The sequence below is a fragment of the Poromitra crassiceps genome, assembly GCF_964638095.1.
Source record: "Poromitra crassiceps genome assembly, chromosome: 2".
In the NCBI taxonomy this organism is placed as follows: Eukaryota; Metazoa; Chordata; class Actinopteri; order Beryciformes; family Melamphaidae; genus Poromitra; species Poromitra crassiceps.
This window is the reverse complement of record NC_139624.1, coordinates 119,558,936-119,574,014: the sequence shown is the minus strand read 5'-3', so window position 1 is coordinate 119,574,014 and position 15,079 is coordinate 119,558,936. Positions and strand designations below refer to the sequence as shown.

General features: G+C 44.0%; 1 protein-coding gene across 1 annotated transcript in view; it reads left to right on the top strand.

Moving 5' to 3' along the window:
• Positions 1 to 14,851, top strand: part of hecw1a (HECT, C2 and WW domain containing E3 ubiquitin protein ligase 1a) — a gene marked incomplete at both ends in the record, with an annotated part of 355,736 nt that extends 340,885 nt beyond the window's left edge. Inside the window, 2 exons of the mRNA XM_083631916.1 lie at positions 8,039 to 8,237; positions 14,740 to 14,851. Coding sequence (XP_083488042.1) covers positions 8,039 to 8,237; positions 14,740 to 14,851 — 311 coding nt within the window. The remainder of the gene's footprint in view (positions 1 to 8,038; positions 8,238 to 14,739) is intronic.
• Positions 14,852 to 15,079: the final 228 nt, after the last annotated feature.

Here is a 15,079-nt window from a genome sequence, read left to right as displayed (position 1 = left end):
GGCTGGGACTTTTCCACTGGGAAACACTCACGTCCCAGGTGTCTGGAAGGCAGCATTAGTCCCCCTAATTGCATGGGCAGGGACCTTGCAAGGCAGGCGGTGCATGGCGAGGACAGCAAGCACAATTACATTTTCGGTAGGAAATGTAGACATTCTAGTTTTGTTTGCTTTTTATTTTTGTTTGTTCTTTTCTCTTGTTTTTGTTTATATGGTATGTTTAGAGGTAATTGTTGTTACTATTGGTTTAATTTTCTTAGGTAAGAAACCTTGCATGATCCATTAGGCCGTCGCCACACTGATCTGTCAGAAAATTGACAGAATTATAAAATGGATAGATGTAGAAGGAGTCTCTTGCGCGTCAGCCCCTCCGCAGTGGGAGGTCGGTGCTCTCAGAACAGGACAGTATAATAAAGAAGGAAGATTCTGGAGCACTCAATTCACTGGAAAGTGGTTTTAATAAGGTGCAGTGACTAATGTTTCCACGCACAGCGTCTTCATCAGAGTCAAACAATGATGGCACAAAACCAAGTGGTTTAAAAAGCCTCCCAGTACACCCGACATTCTGTCATTGGCTAATAGGGGTGGGAGGTGTATCACTCAATGAGCCAATACATATGCAGCACTCAAACAGGGGAAGGCACAAGAAATAACAGCCAACCCACAGCAAACAACAAGATAAGCAATATATAATAAACACAATAAAATAAAATAACATCAGCCGATTCCTCCTAATTAGCAAGGTACAAGTTATAAGTTACAGAAAACACGAGAGGCTTAATTCTTCATTTAGTCCATTTGGTTCAACAGTATTGAGACTGTGGATCCAGAAAGCCTCTCTTCTCAGCAGTTTGTTCACAATGTCGCCCCCTCTCTGTGAGGAAGCGACTCTCTCAATCCCCCAGAATTTGAGAGTGGCAGCAGAGCCATGTTGTGCTTGGGCATAATGACGCGCTATTGCGTAGTCCATGTTGTGATTACGGATGGCCGCTTTGTGTTCGGCAATGCGGGCTTTGAGCACCCGTTTGGTCTGGCCAACGTACACTAGCCCACATGGACATTTGAGAATATACACAACATGTGTGGTGCTGCAGTTTATGAATTAACACGTTCACTGCCATTGACGAGATATCTCGGCTTACAGAATCCAACGGTTCACTGCCAATGACGAGATATCTCGGCTTAAATTTTTTTTTTTTTTTTTTTGACGGTGGGACGTGGATCAACGCTCCCCACGTCTCCTATAAAAATATTGGAGTCAGCGAACGTGTACAACCCATTCCACGGACCCACTAAGTGGCGACAGTGCTCTCCACACTAGGAAAAGCAGAGCCAAAACTGTAGGGTAACGCGCGAGGAAACCATTCTCTACTGTAAAATGGATTGGCGAAAACGCTTTCACTTTCGCGCATTATCGCGCTGGGAGCTGGCGGTGGGGGATTCCAAAAATAGACTGGGTGGAAAACACACTTTGAAACACGCAGCATAAAGCCTAGAATCGCACAAAGCTTCATCAAAGCTCTCAAACCCAAGAAACAAGTGAGCCCTATCCACACTCGCTGCCAGGGAGGGAGGCTGCTCAAACTCGCAGGAGCAGCAGCAGCAGCAGAACACTCGCTTGTGACAAACGCAGGCTGAAAGCCACCAGACACGCCCACGGAGGGAGGAGTTTGAAGGAGAGGGCGTTCAGAACTATATTGTTTAGATGTCTGATCTCTCACTGATGCCAAAAATAAATGGTTAAAGTGACTGTTCTGCCTGTTTGATTGAATTTCACAAAACTGCGATTATCTCAGCTTTCACTCTCAGACGCTGAAACCATGCTGTACTCAACGGCTAATATCTACATAACTACTAACTCTACAAACTAACTCTTTTAGACAGAGAAAGCACACATTCTATTAGTACTTTTGTGAACTTTGTGTTCACAAAGTCCAAGCAGAAAATAATCCTCGGCTCTTGTAAAATGAGCCAGAATCCTCAAAAAAACCCTCTGGCAGAACCTACCTACAGTAAAAAAAAAAAAAGGCTGGCAGTGAATGTGTTAAGTGATATTGTATTTTTTTTTTTTTTTACAAACTTTATTTAAGTTTTCACATTATGTAATGAAGCAATATTACATTGAAATGTTATCAATACACTTTAAACCCCATACCCTCCCCCACCCACATCTTCCCATCCAGGGTCATACAACAGACAAACAAACAAACAAACACAGTCAAAGAAAGAAAAAGAGGAAAAATTAAATTAAAATTAAATTAAAAATAAAATAAAATAAAATAGTTGCCAGCTTTGTCATTAGCGTTTGTATGTATGCCAGGTAGATAATATTCAGTCAAAGGTTATACTTTCAAAGTGACTAATAAAAGTTGACCAGGTTTCATAAAATTTCTCCTTTGATCCACGTACAGTATATCTGACCTTCTCCAATTTCAACATTGACATCACTTCCTGAGTCCATTGCTTAAAGGACGTGGGTTTTTTGCCTTCCAATTAAACAGAATAAGTCGGCGGGCCAGAAGAGAGGCAAATGCAATTGCATTTATTTGGTGACCTCGGAGGCTCACTTCTGGTTGGACTGCACCAAAGATGGCAGTGAGGGGATTAGGACTCAGTGTTGTGTTAGCTATGGATGAAAAACACTCAAAAATGTTGGACCAAAAGTTGCTCAGAGCTCGGCAGGACCAGAACATATGCCCTAGAGTGGCCGGGGCATGGTGGCACCTTGGGCATTCTGGGCTGACAGATGGATATATTTTGGATAATTTATCATTAGAGAAATGCAAACGATGAAATATTTTAAATTGTATTAGATTGAGTCTCACACAGAAGGATGAAGAATGAATTTGTGAAATAATGATGTCCCATAGTTCTTCTGAGAACTTCTCTACTATGTCCAGTTCCCAAGCAGCCCTTGTATTGTCCCATGTAGGGGGATGTATATTCTGCATAATATTGTACACTTTGGAAATAAGTCCCTTAATAAACGGACAGAAATTTAAAATGTGATATGTTGGGCCTTTCTCGGGGGGATTGGGATAGGATGGAAAATGTTTGGAAGTAAAGCTGCGAATTTGAAAATATCGGAAAAGTTCTCGGTAACGCTTTAGAATACAGCCCGCAAATAAGCATGTAGTTAGAGTATAACAACGGGGTTTAGGGCTGTAGTTATAGTCTAACTACGGGGTTTAAGGAGTGAATTATAAGATCTGTACTTATAGTCTAACTACGGGGTTTAAGGAGTGTAGTTATAGTATAACAACGGGGTTTAAGGAGTGTAGTTATGGTATAACAACGGGGTTTAAGGAGTGTAGTTATAGTCTAACTGTCAGGATCGGTGTCAGACATGGGGATCTATTCGCGGGTAGTTGAGGGCCACGGGAAACTTGGTAGGTCTTGAGAAGCTGGGGTGTTGTGGAACTTGATGGCTGGGGCTGCACAGTTCGAGGTTTGGGAACGGTCGCAGAGATTGCAGAAGTTGCTGGTTGCAGAAGTTGCAGGTTGCAGACGTTGCAGAGATTGGTATGATCCTTGATGTGAATTTATGAATCACTCGCGAGGACCTGCAGGAACAGGCCCTTATAGATGTGAATATGACATCACCTGTGTTATGACATCACCAGCGAAAGGCATGAAAGACGCTTATGAATCATGACATCATCAGTGATTGATGACATCATAGTAGGAATGATGACGTCAAAGTAGGAATGGTGACGTCATCCTAACAGTACCCTCCCCTCAACGGACGTCACCTGGCGTCCAATGAGGCCATCAAGGATGGCATCTGGGAGACAAAAAATCCGTAGGTTCTGGTGGAGGTGCTCTTCCGCAGGTGGTTAGACGCAGGTGGTTAGGCCCCAAAGGGGGTGTAAGAGAGTGAGGTGCTCTTCAGCAGGTGGTTAGATGCAGGTGGTCAGACCCCAAAGGGGGTGTAGGACAGTGGAGGTGCTCCTCCCTAATACAGGATATCGAACCCATAGATGGACCGATACGTAGATAGAACTTCCACCGGGTCCAGTGGATCCTCTGGGGCCGGCCATCCCCCGGGGCACGATCCAAACACGGGAGGCTGGGGGCCATCAAAAGGGTCAAATGCCGCCGTCTCCGAAGGCAGAGCCACAGGGGGATCTGACTCAGCGAGGCCTGCCCTCCCGACCTGTAGTTTGGGGAGGTCACCCACCGTCTCCTCCTTTAAACGCCTCTTATTTCTTCTTGCTCTTGACCGAGGGCTGACGACACTACGGGAGCCTCCCAGCATGAGGCTGGAACCTACGTGTTGGTCAGGGACAGGAATTGGCTGCTGCTGGGGTACGGGTTCAGACTCGGCGAGGGGAAGGTCCACAGGTTGTGCCTCAGGTACGGGTTCAGACTCGGCGAGGGGCAGGTCCATAGGTTGTGCCTCAGGGCCAGCAGACTCGGAGGCCCCCTGCGGGGGGACGGAGCCGATCTGCAGGCAGCGATTGAACTTCCCCATGAGACGATCGACAGTCCTCTCCAACTCCCTAACCCTCTTGGAGACACACTGCCACTCCTGGGTCCTGCAGGGAACGCTACCCAACCGTACAGATTTCTTGGCTGGACACGTAGAGTCTTGATCCACTGAGAGTACCACGGGCCGGCGAGCGGTGGGACCACTTACTGGACGCCGGGAGCAGGAGGAGAGGTAATGCCCGGCTCGACCACAGTACAGGCAGCTCCGGGTGTCCAAACGGCGCTGCCTCTCCTCTGGTGTGATGCGAACCCTGCCGGTCAGATCACGGTACAGATGGCTGCTGGGACTCAAATGTGGCTGCCCCTGCTCTGGGATGACGCAAACTCCCCCCCAGAATATGCCCTTAGCAGCTGGAGGCGGCCGAGAGGCAGAGCTAGAAGCAACGGCCGCAGTAGCGAGGGGGGGGGTAGCAGGTCTGGAAACCTCCGGGACGACAGTGCCCTCGGAAGCTGGGGCAGGAGGAGCGGAAGTCTGCAGAATGACACCCTCAGGAGGGTTTAGTCCGTCGAGACGATCTAGCCGTTTTACCAGGAGGGCGTACCGATCCTCGGCCTTGGAAGCCAGGGCCAGGTGGGCCTTGTTTGCTTCTTCCTGTCTGTCGAGTAGTTCCTGAAACTGGAGCATTTGCTGCCGTTGTGTCTCCGTGAGTAGTATTTGAGTGGAGATATCCAGCTGACCGCCTGGTGGGTCAGCAGAAGCGGCCGGCCGGGTAGCTGGCCTCTCAAGACCTTCCTCCTTGATTGGGGTACCCGCTAAGTCCATCTCAGAGTGGTTCACGCTCTGAAACTCATACATATCTAGCCGGTTCGCCAGGAGGGCAACCTCAGGAGGGTTTAGTCCGTCGAGACGATCTAGAAGGAGTTCACACACAACTTCTCCTCCTGAGAAGTCTGAACTTTCTGGGCGTCCCGCAGGCGTGACAACATGGTAACCATGGTTTGTAAGGTCTCCTCGGTGACAAGGCCCTTCGTTGGTTCGCCTGGTGGGTCACCTGAAGCGGCCGGCGGGAAAACTGGCGTCTCAGGGTCTTCCTCCTTGATTGGGGGGAGAAATTTGCCCGCTAAATCCATTTCTGAGTGATTCATACTGTCAGGATCGGTGTCAGACATGGGGATCTATTCGCGGGTAGTTGAGGGCCACGGGAAACTTGGTAGGTCTTGAGAAGCTGGGGTGTTGTGGAACTTGATGGCTGGGGCTGCACAGTTCGAGGTTTGGGAACGGTCGCAGAGATTGCAGAAGTTGCTAGTTGCAGAAGTTGCAGGTTGCAGACGTTGCAGAGATTGGTATGATCCTTGATGTGAATTTATGAATCACTCGCGAGGACCTGCAGGAACAGGCCCTTATAGATGTGAATATGACATCACCTGTGTTATGACATCACCAGCGAAAGGCATGAAAGACGCTTATGAATCATGACATCATCAGTGATTGATGACATCATAGTAGGAATGACGACGTCAAAGTAGGAATGGTGACGTCATCCTAACACTAACAACAGGGTTTAAGGAGTGTAGTTAGAGTATAACAACGGGTTTAAGGAGTGTAGTTAGAGTATAACAACGGGGTTTAAGGAGTGTAGTTAGAGTATAACAACGGGGTTTAAGGAGTGAAAAAATACTTTAACTAGAGGGTAACAAGATCTGTACTTATAGTCTAACTACGGGGTCGCGGGCTGTATTATGAAGCAGGGGACAAATGTTTGTACTTATAGGCTAATTACGGGGTACCACACTGTACTTACAGGGTAACTACGGGGTTTAAGGAGTGTAGTTAGAGTATAACAACGGGGTTTAAGGAGTCTAGTTAGAGTATAACAACAGGGTTTAAGGAGTGTAGTTAGAGTATAACAACGGGGTTTAAGGAGTCTAGTTAGAGTATAACAACGGGGTTTAAGGAGTCTAGTTAGAGTATAACAATGGGGTTTAAGGAGTGTAGTTAGAGTATAACAACGGGGTTTAAGGAGTGTAGTTAGAGTATAACAACGGGGTTTAAGGAGTCTAGTTAGAGTATAACAACGGGGTTTAAGGAGTCTAGTTAGAGTATAACAACGGGGTTTAAGGAGTCTAGTTAGAGTATAACTATGGGGTTTAAGGAGTGTAGTTAGAGTATAACAACGGGGTTTAAGGAGTCTAGTTAGAGTATAACAACGGGGTTTAAGGAGTGAAAAAATACTTTAACTAGAGGGTAACAAGATCTGTACTTATAGTCTAACTACGGGGTCGCGGGCTGTATTATGAAGCAGGGGACAAATGTTTGTACTTATAGGCTAATTACGGGGTACCACACTGTACTTACAGGGTAACTACGGGGTTTAAGGAGTGTAGTTAGAGTATAACAACGGGGTTTAAGGAGTGTAGTTAGAGTATAACAACAGGGTTTAAGGAGTGTAGTTAGAGTATAACAACGGGGTTTAAGGAGTCTAGTTAGAGTATAACAACGGGGTTTAAGGAGTGTAGTTAGAGTATAACAACGGGGTTTAAGGAGTGTAGTTAGAGTATAACAACGGGGTTTAAGGAGTGTAGTTAGAGTATAACAACGGGGTTTAAGGAGTCTAGTTAGAGTATAACAAGAGGGTTTAAGGAGTCTAGTTAGACTCTAACTAGACTCCTTAAACCAGGAAGGAAGCGTTCTGTCATTTCTACTGCTTTGTGTGTGAACTCCTCCTCGGTGCTGCAGTTCCTCTTTAGTCTCAGAAATTGACCTGTGGGAATGTTTTTAATGAGTTGCCTCGGATGATGGCTGTCGGCTCTCAGTAACGTGTTTCTGCTGAGAGGTTTCCGGAAGATGGTGCTCTCTAAACCTCCGTGTCCGTTTTTATAAATGGTTAGGTCTAAGAATTTTATTTTGTCCATGGAGTGTTCCACTGTAAAACGTAGGTGTTGTGTGGTGGAATTGATATAGTCCAGAAAATTATTGAGTTCATCAGTGGTACCAGTCCAAATAAACAGAACCAAATGGACTAAATGAAGAATTAAGCCTCTCGTGTTTTCTGTAACTTATAACTTGTACCTTGCTAATATTAGGAGGAATCGGCTGATGTTATTTTATTTTATTGTGTTTATTATATATTGCTTATCTTGTTGTTTGCTGTGGGTTGGCTGTTATTTCTTGTGCCTTCCCCTGTTTGAGTGCTGCATATGTATTGGCTCATTGAGTGATACACCTCCCACCCCTATTAGCCAATGACAGAATGTCGGGTGTACTGGGATGCTTTTTAAACCACTTGGTTTTGTGCCATCATTGTTTGACTCTGATGAAGACGCTGTGCGTGGAAACATTAGTCACTGCACCTTATTAAAACCACTTTCCAGTGAATTGAGTGCTCCAGAATCTTCCTTCTTTATAAAATGGATAGATTTATGTCCGTTGCAATGTTGACGCCGTCGGTGTGTGAGTGTGAATGGGTAAATGTGAGGTATTCATGTAAAAGCGCTTTGGGTAGTCGATAGACTATTAAATGCGCTCTATAAATACAGTACCTTTACCATTTCATTTCAGTTATAAATCTATTATGGTATCAGTATGACACCTCAGAATTCCTTCTTCTAGGTTACCATGACGGCCACATTGTGATGCGGTGGTTCTGGGCCACTGTGGAGCGCTTCAACAACGAGCAGCGCCTGCGCCTGCTGCAGTTTGTCACGGGGACATCCAGTGTGCCGTACGAAGGCTTCAACGCTCTGCGGGGGTCCAACGGCCTGCGCCGCTTCTGCATCGAGAAGTGGGGCAAAGTCACCTCACTACCCAGGTATATGACTCAACCATAGACCTATAATAAATATGACCTAGCTACCGTGATGTTTTTGAAGCCTTGAAAAATTTTATATATACTATACTAGCAATGTACCCCGCGTTGTCTTTTGCGTGGCTGGAAATGATGGTGGTGTCCAGATGGTTTCCAGGATTATACAACCTGCCTTGATGGTCCCCGGGTCATAACCCACTGCCATGCAAATGTTCAGCCCAATCCGATCTGGGGTGTGGGCGTAAGGTGGCTTCCAGGATTTTCCAGGACTTGATGACCTGGCCATGACCTTCCCCGGATCATAACACCCCACCATGCACAATTGCAGCCCAATCTGACCTGGGGTGGGTGTGAGGTGTTTTCCACTTGATGACGGGACTATGAATTCCCCATATCATAACCCCCCTGACAGGCAAAATTTCAGGCCAATCCTCATGGGGTGTGGGCGTGAGGGGATTTCCAGGATTTTCCAGGTGGTTCCAGGACTTGATGACATGGCCATTACCTTCCCCAGATCATTCCCCATGCCATGCAAGATTTCAGGCCAATTTCAGGCCAACTTCAACTTTATTGTGTAGATACAGCAGGGCTATAACTCTATTTTTCCAGTCAGGTTTCCTACAGTAACATTACCTGTATAAACGTCGTCGTGAAAATGTAGTGATATACAGCAAGGGTATAACTCTGTTTTTCCAGTCGGATTTCCTACCTGTAGTTGTGAAAATGTAGTGTATCTGGTATAGGCGCATATCGTCATTTCATTTGCGTTGAAGAACCTCCATTGATCAGGAGCGCTGTTGTGCAAAAAGGCAAACAAACTTCGCCTCTTGCCTTCATTATAGTGTTTGTGGGCGATACAGAAGAAATGGCCGGAAACAGCTTTGCCTCCTTCAGTGGTGTTTGACATGGATGTAACTCACTGAGGTGCTGTGCACATAACGAACGTAGCCCACAGCTAACAACAGCTAACAGCTTGCTAATGCCAGGCTACCGTAGCTAATGTAGCTAACAGCTATAGCTAACGCCATGTAGTGCTCCACCTCCAGAGATGGGAAGTAACAAAGTACAAATACTTCGTTACTGTACTTAAGTAGATTTTTCCAGTATCTGTACTTTACTTGAGTATTTAATTTTCTGACAACTTTTTACTTTTACTCGTTACATTTTAACACAAGTATCTATACTTTTACTTGTGTACATTTTCAAAACAGGTTTGTTACTTTTGTTTAAATGCACGAGAATGTAATTTAAAAACGAGTAGAAACAGGAGAACGGAGCAGAAGTAATAGATAAAAGCTCATTCCAGCTCCGCCAATAGTATGACTTGGCACTCCTCCGGGGCGTGGACAAAGAAGCACAAAGAAGAGAAACACGGATGTTCTCTGAGGGGAGACACACGCAGACATTAGGGGCCGTGCAGACAGTCAGCACTTATTAATCCAATAATCCGGCTTTTCCAAGCGTTCTTTTGTAAATAACCGCTCCCTGTGTGCATGGCCCCTTTATGGTGTTGTTCTAACACATAGTTTGTGCACTGTCAACATTCAGCTAATATGGAATATGGTGGTGTTCTAACACCAGAGACAGTTCTGTCTTAATAATAAACCTTGAATTTGTGAATGTGATCAACCTTGTGGACATTCAGTTCCTTATCCATTAGGTACCAGTATCGTATCAGTCTCGAGTATTGTGAGACTGCACTTTGTAAGGGACACCTTGTATCCAGCAGTTAAACTTGTCTAACTATTTGCACATTCATATATCATGGAAATATTAATGAGGGAGGACTAGATATGATTTTAATGGGGGGGTTTTTGTGTGGAAAAACCATAGCACACTATTTAAAGTAGAGTTTTAAGATGTGTAAAACATTTGTAGGGGATCTTTTATCCTCAAAATTATATTCTATGATGTGAGGTTCAGTCATTCAGAAAGATACGGTAAAAATACTTTTACTTTTACTCGTTGGGTACATTTCAGAGCCTGTACTTTTTTACTTTTACTTGAGTAAAATAATTGAATCAGTACTTCTACTTTTAGTATTAGAGTAGTTTTTTACACAAGTAACTGTACTTCTACTCAAGTACAGAATGTCAGTACTTTTCCCATCTCTGTCCACCTCCAACTGGTAGCCGTCGTATCTGTAACAGTTCCACAATGTAATAGAGAGCCAAAGTGAAACGTCACTTCCTGCTTTCTCCCTGTACCAGCGTTGGAAAAAATATGAATGGCAGTGAACGGAGAATAACGTTACTTTTTTGACCGCGTTTGAATTGTGCCACGGGGTGCCAACGTTAATTTTGTCAATTCAAAACATAACTTTGCATGTAAAGAAAGTCGCAGTTTGTCGTCAAACTGAAACGTAGGGGTTAGTTTCATATAACAACTACATAGCTCGTGGAAGCTCGTGGCATGTTGCCAGTCTTCAGCTTTGCCGGTAGAGAAAGTGACGTCACTTAGGCGACAGTAGTGTCCTCTAGAGCAGTGTTTCTCAAACTTCTTCAGACCAAGGACCACTTAACCAATAATAAAAAAAACTCAGGGATCACCTAACTCCCAAAACATCCCCCAAAACAATAGGCCTACTACTTCAACTGTAAATGACAAATTAGAGGCTAATTAAATGACAAATAGCATTAAGGCTGTACAATGAATCCAATTTCTGGCTTCTCCCAATTATGAAAACAAGATAACCGATGTAAAAAATATATACAATTTATTTTAGTCCATTTACCATTTATTTTTTACATTTATTTCTCCTTTTCAGTTCAAATATATTCAAAGTTCAAAGAAAGTTTTTTCAAGTTCAATAAGTGCACAATGTTGCCAAAGTCAAATAGGCTATCTGTTGCCATCTTAAAGTTACATTCAGTGATGTTTTTGTGTTCAAATAAGTGTTAAATGGCTCTATATTCTGACAGCAATCACTGAAATAGAGTGTTTGGTCCGTAACTTGGAACTCCCAACCCCCGCTGTTGCCTACTCTGTCTCTCTCCTGTAGCCCTGCATGCAGAGTGGACCTATCTCCGCAATCATAACTCCTAGAGACTCAGAGCTGGTGGCGTTGGATTCGGGGTGAAGAAATAAATATAGTCCTTAATAGGCATCGCGATCTGACCTTCCATTTCCCAGAAAACCTAACATTCCTCTGATTGGATAGTGGGAGGGGAAAAAAAGGGAAAAAATATAAATCTACTCGCGGACCACTAGGGGGCACCAGTGGTCCACGGACCACTGTTTGAGAAAAACTGCTCTAGAGAGAGTGGCGTCAGTGGAGGACCAAAATGCGAGACTCATTAGCCAATGAACAACCAGGAATGGGTATCGCGCTACTTTTGCATGCTAAAATAAAGCTGATAATGTACAATTTGATTCAAGAAAAAAAAACTTTCAGAGTACAACACAAACTGTCCATTTTGCTGCAACTCGACAGTGCTGCTTAATCCAGGACCTTACTTCCTGGAACTCTTGAGAATAAAAAACTGGTCCATTGGAGTGAATGGAGATGTCGGGACTCTTCTATCTACATGGCTCTGGGTGACAGTGTATGTAGTCTTTCTGATTTATAACTTATAGTGCAACAGTTTGGCGACAAACTGACTTTCTTGACATGCAAAGTTATGTTTTAAATTGACAAAATTAACGTTGGCACCCCGTAGCACAATCCAAATGGGAAAAGTAAAAGGAAATCCACTTTTGTTTGTTTCATTGATTTTCAGAAAGCGTTTGATTGTGTTGACAGGGATTTAATGGAGTTTAAACTTATTTCATCTGGTGTGGATGGGAAATTTTATAAAGCCATTAAAGCTTTATATAAATCCCTGGTTGCCTGTGTGCAGGTGAACGATATGAAAACAGGGTGGTTTTCTACCCCACTTGGGGTCAAACAGGGTTTGCAAATTGGTGATATGAATTTGAATGTTTTGTTGTACGCAGATTATATAATTATCCTAGCAGGGAATGAGAAAGAGCTGCAGATTATGTTAAATGTTGTTAATCTTTGGAGTAGAAAATGGAGATTATTAGTTAATAGAGAAAAAACTCAAATTGTACATTTCCGGAAATCAGGTACAAGGAGAAGCACTTTACTGTAGATTTTCATGTTGGAGCTATGCCATTGGCATATCAGTTCAAATATCTGGGTTTTACTTTTGATTAATTTTTTTATTTGAAGAGGGCGTTAGTGTGTTGGCCGACACGGCTGGTAGAGCCCTGGGTTCAGTAATAAGTAAAGTGAAAACTTGTAAAAAATCTTGGTTATGCTACATTCTCAAAGCTTTATGATGCATGTGTGTCACCAGTTTTGTTTTATGCAGCTGGAGTTTGGGGAAGTAAGGAATTTTCCAAGGTGAATGCCATCCAAAACCGATGTTTTCTGGGCGTACATACATTTGCACCTGTGTTGGCTTTTCAAGGGGATATGGGTTGGGAGCCTTGTTTGATCAAACAAAAAGGTGAAATGTTGAGATTGTGGAACCGTCTATCTAATATGCCAGAGAGTAGAGTTGCAAAACAAGTTTTTAACTGGGATAAAGCACATAACTATCCATGGTGTAATGATATCACGGAAGCTGACCAGCAATTTATTTTCAGAAACAGTTTACGTTGTAGTGTTCGCTATATTAAACATAGGCTATTTCTTGACTATAAACAAAAATGGTCTAATGACATCTGGCTCAAACCAAAACTCCGAACATATGTTCAAATTAAAAATATCTTTACTCCAGGACCTTATGTTACTTTACCCCTGGATAGATCCAGAAGATCTCTATGTGCCCAGTTGAGAACGGGTACCCTCCCTTTGGCTATTGAGGTTGGCAGGTTCAATTCTATTGCTGAGGAGGAGAGACTTTGTACTATGTGAATTAGGTGTTGTGGAAGATGAATAAAAAAATTTGTTTCATTATATTTCGCTAAATGAGGAACCAAGATTGCCTCTATTTCAGTTAATGCAAAATAAGAAACCTGAACTATTTTGGTCAGGAGATGATGCTAAGTTGGAATGGCTATTCAGAGATGAAGGGCTCTATCTTTCTAAAAGCGGACACAAGCGCATGCCTGTGATAATTGTACTGGGCATTGGCTGCCACAAGCCAAAGCAGGCGTTTCAGCGCTAAAATGTGGTGATAGATGGCATTATGCTATCATCAGCAGCGCGCAATTACTTTGCTCTAAGAGCTTTGAAAAGGACCTCATACGCGCAAATACCTCTCTGCGCTGGGTGCGCTGCACGGAGATTACGGCTGCGCTCCCAGTGCAGAGAGGTATTTGCGCAGTGGAAAGTGGAATTCCTTTTGGATATGTCATTACCCACAGCCTTGCCACGCCAAGACATCAAATTATGCTGCTAAAATTGTGTATTAGCAGATAATTCAGTGAGGCAATCAACTATAACTCACTGAGAAACTTGTATCACATCGCAAAGAGGGAAATTACTTGAGAAAACTTGTTGGACAATGCACATAGGCTATTTACCTTCATAAGCCGGAGGGTCGTTGGCACAACAGATGATCTGTCAATAAGCTCTCTCTGTCCTCGCATGAGTGAGTACACTCTATTACGCATGGAGAGAATTACAGCATATTGCATGCCTCGCGCAAACAACCATTGCGAGACGGGAATCTGATTAGTTTTGATTGACGTAATGCCCAGCCTTGCCTGGCCACGCCTGTGAATAATTCTGGTAGTTAAGACCGCCCAAATCCCGTTTGCGCAGGCATTTTGGGGCGCAGATGATTTTGGCACGGCTCTAATTTGCGCTTGCGACACCTGCCGTGAACCTTTCCGCATCCCGGCCGAGAATTGCATCCCCAACATATTTCAGGGCTGTTTTAACTTAGAAACCAGGGAGGTCACGTCTACTAGACAATTATATCACTTTTAAACAGTTACATTTCTGTATAAATGATTACAAGTATGCTCCCGTGAGGTGGGGATTTTTGCTGATTGGCGGGGGAGCAAAACTCTGCAGAACACCTGGCGGACGGCGCAAGGCGGAATGCTATCTTCCCTGCATTAAGGCACGCGCAAACAGGTGCGCAAAGCGCTATTAGGGGATAGCGCCTGTCGGAAGATAGAGCCCGAAGTCTTCAGTTCGGCCAGGTTTATTGAGAGTGCCTGGAAACTCAGAATGGAGAAGTTGTTTATCTGAATATACAACTCTGTCTTGTCTTGTTTATGTTTGAGCTTTTTGTAACTTGTTTGTTAATTTGTTTGTATTGTTGAACTTGAATGATTTGTGTCTTGTAAGCCCAGGCGGGCTGGGCACCATGACTATGGTGCATGACACAGAAATAAAACGTATCTATCTATCTATCTACAGAAAGTGTATGAATCCCATGACCAAAATAGTCATAATCTCGGTCATTGTGTTACTTAATATAGATGGAATTATAGTCAAAATGAAAGATTACCCTTTTTGCTGGGGAGCAGTGGACCCCACTTTGAGAACCACTGCTCTAACATGTCTGCCTGCTGGCGCTCTCTCTCTCTCTCTCTCTCTCAGGGCTCATACTTGTTTTAACCGCCTGGATCTCCCTCCCTACCCTTCTTACACGATGCTGTATGAGAAACTGCTGATCGCTGTGGAGGAAACCAGCACTTTTGGCCTGGAGTGAGACAACCAACTCAAACTAAAGTCCCTCTACGGAATGCTGGCTGGGCCAAAAAGGGGGGAAAATCACAATGATCCAACACTCGTGGGTTACACATTTATGAAATGATTCAGTACGTCTTTGGTCATGTGGATATATGTAAGTCACTGTTATGGTACTATGTGTTTGAACCTTTAAGCGCGTGTGCTTTACTTTAGCTTTCAGGATTTTTATGACAGTATCCAGCACTTA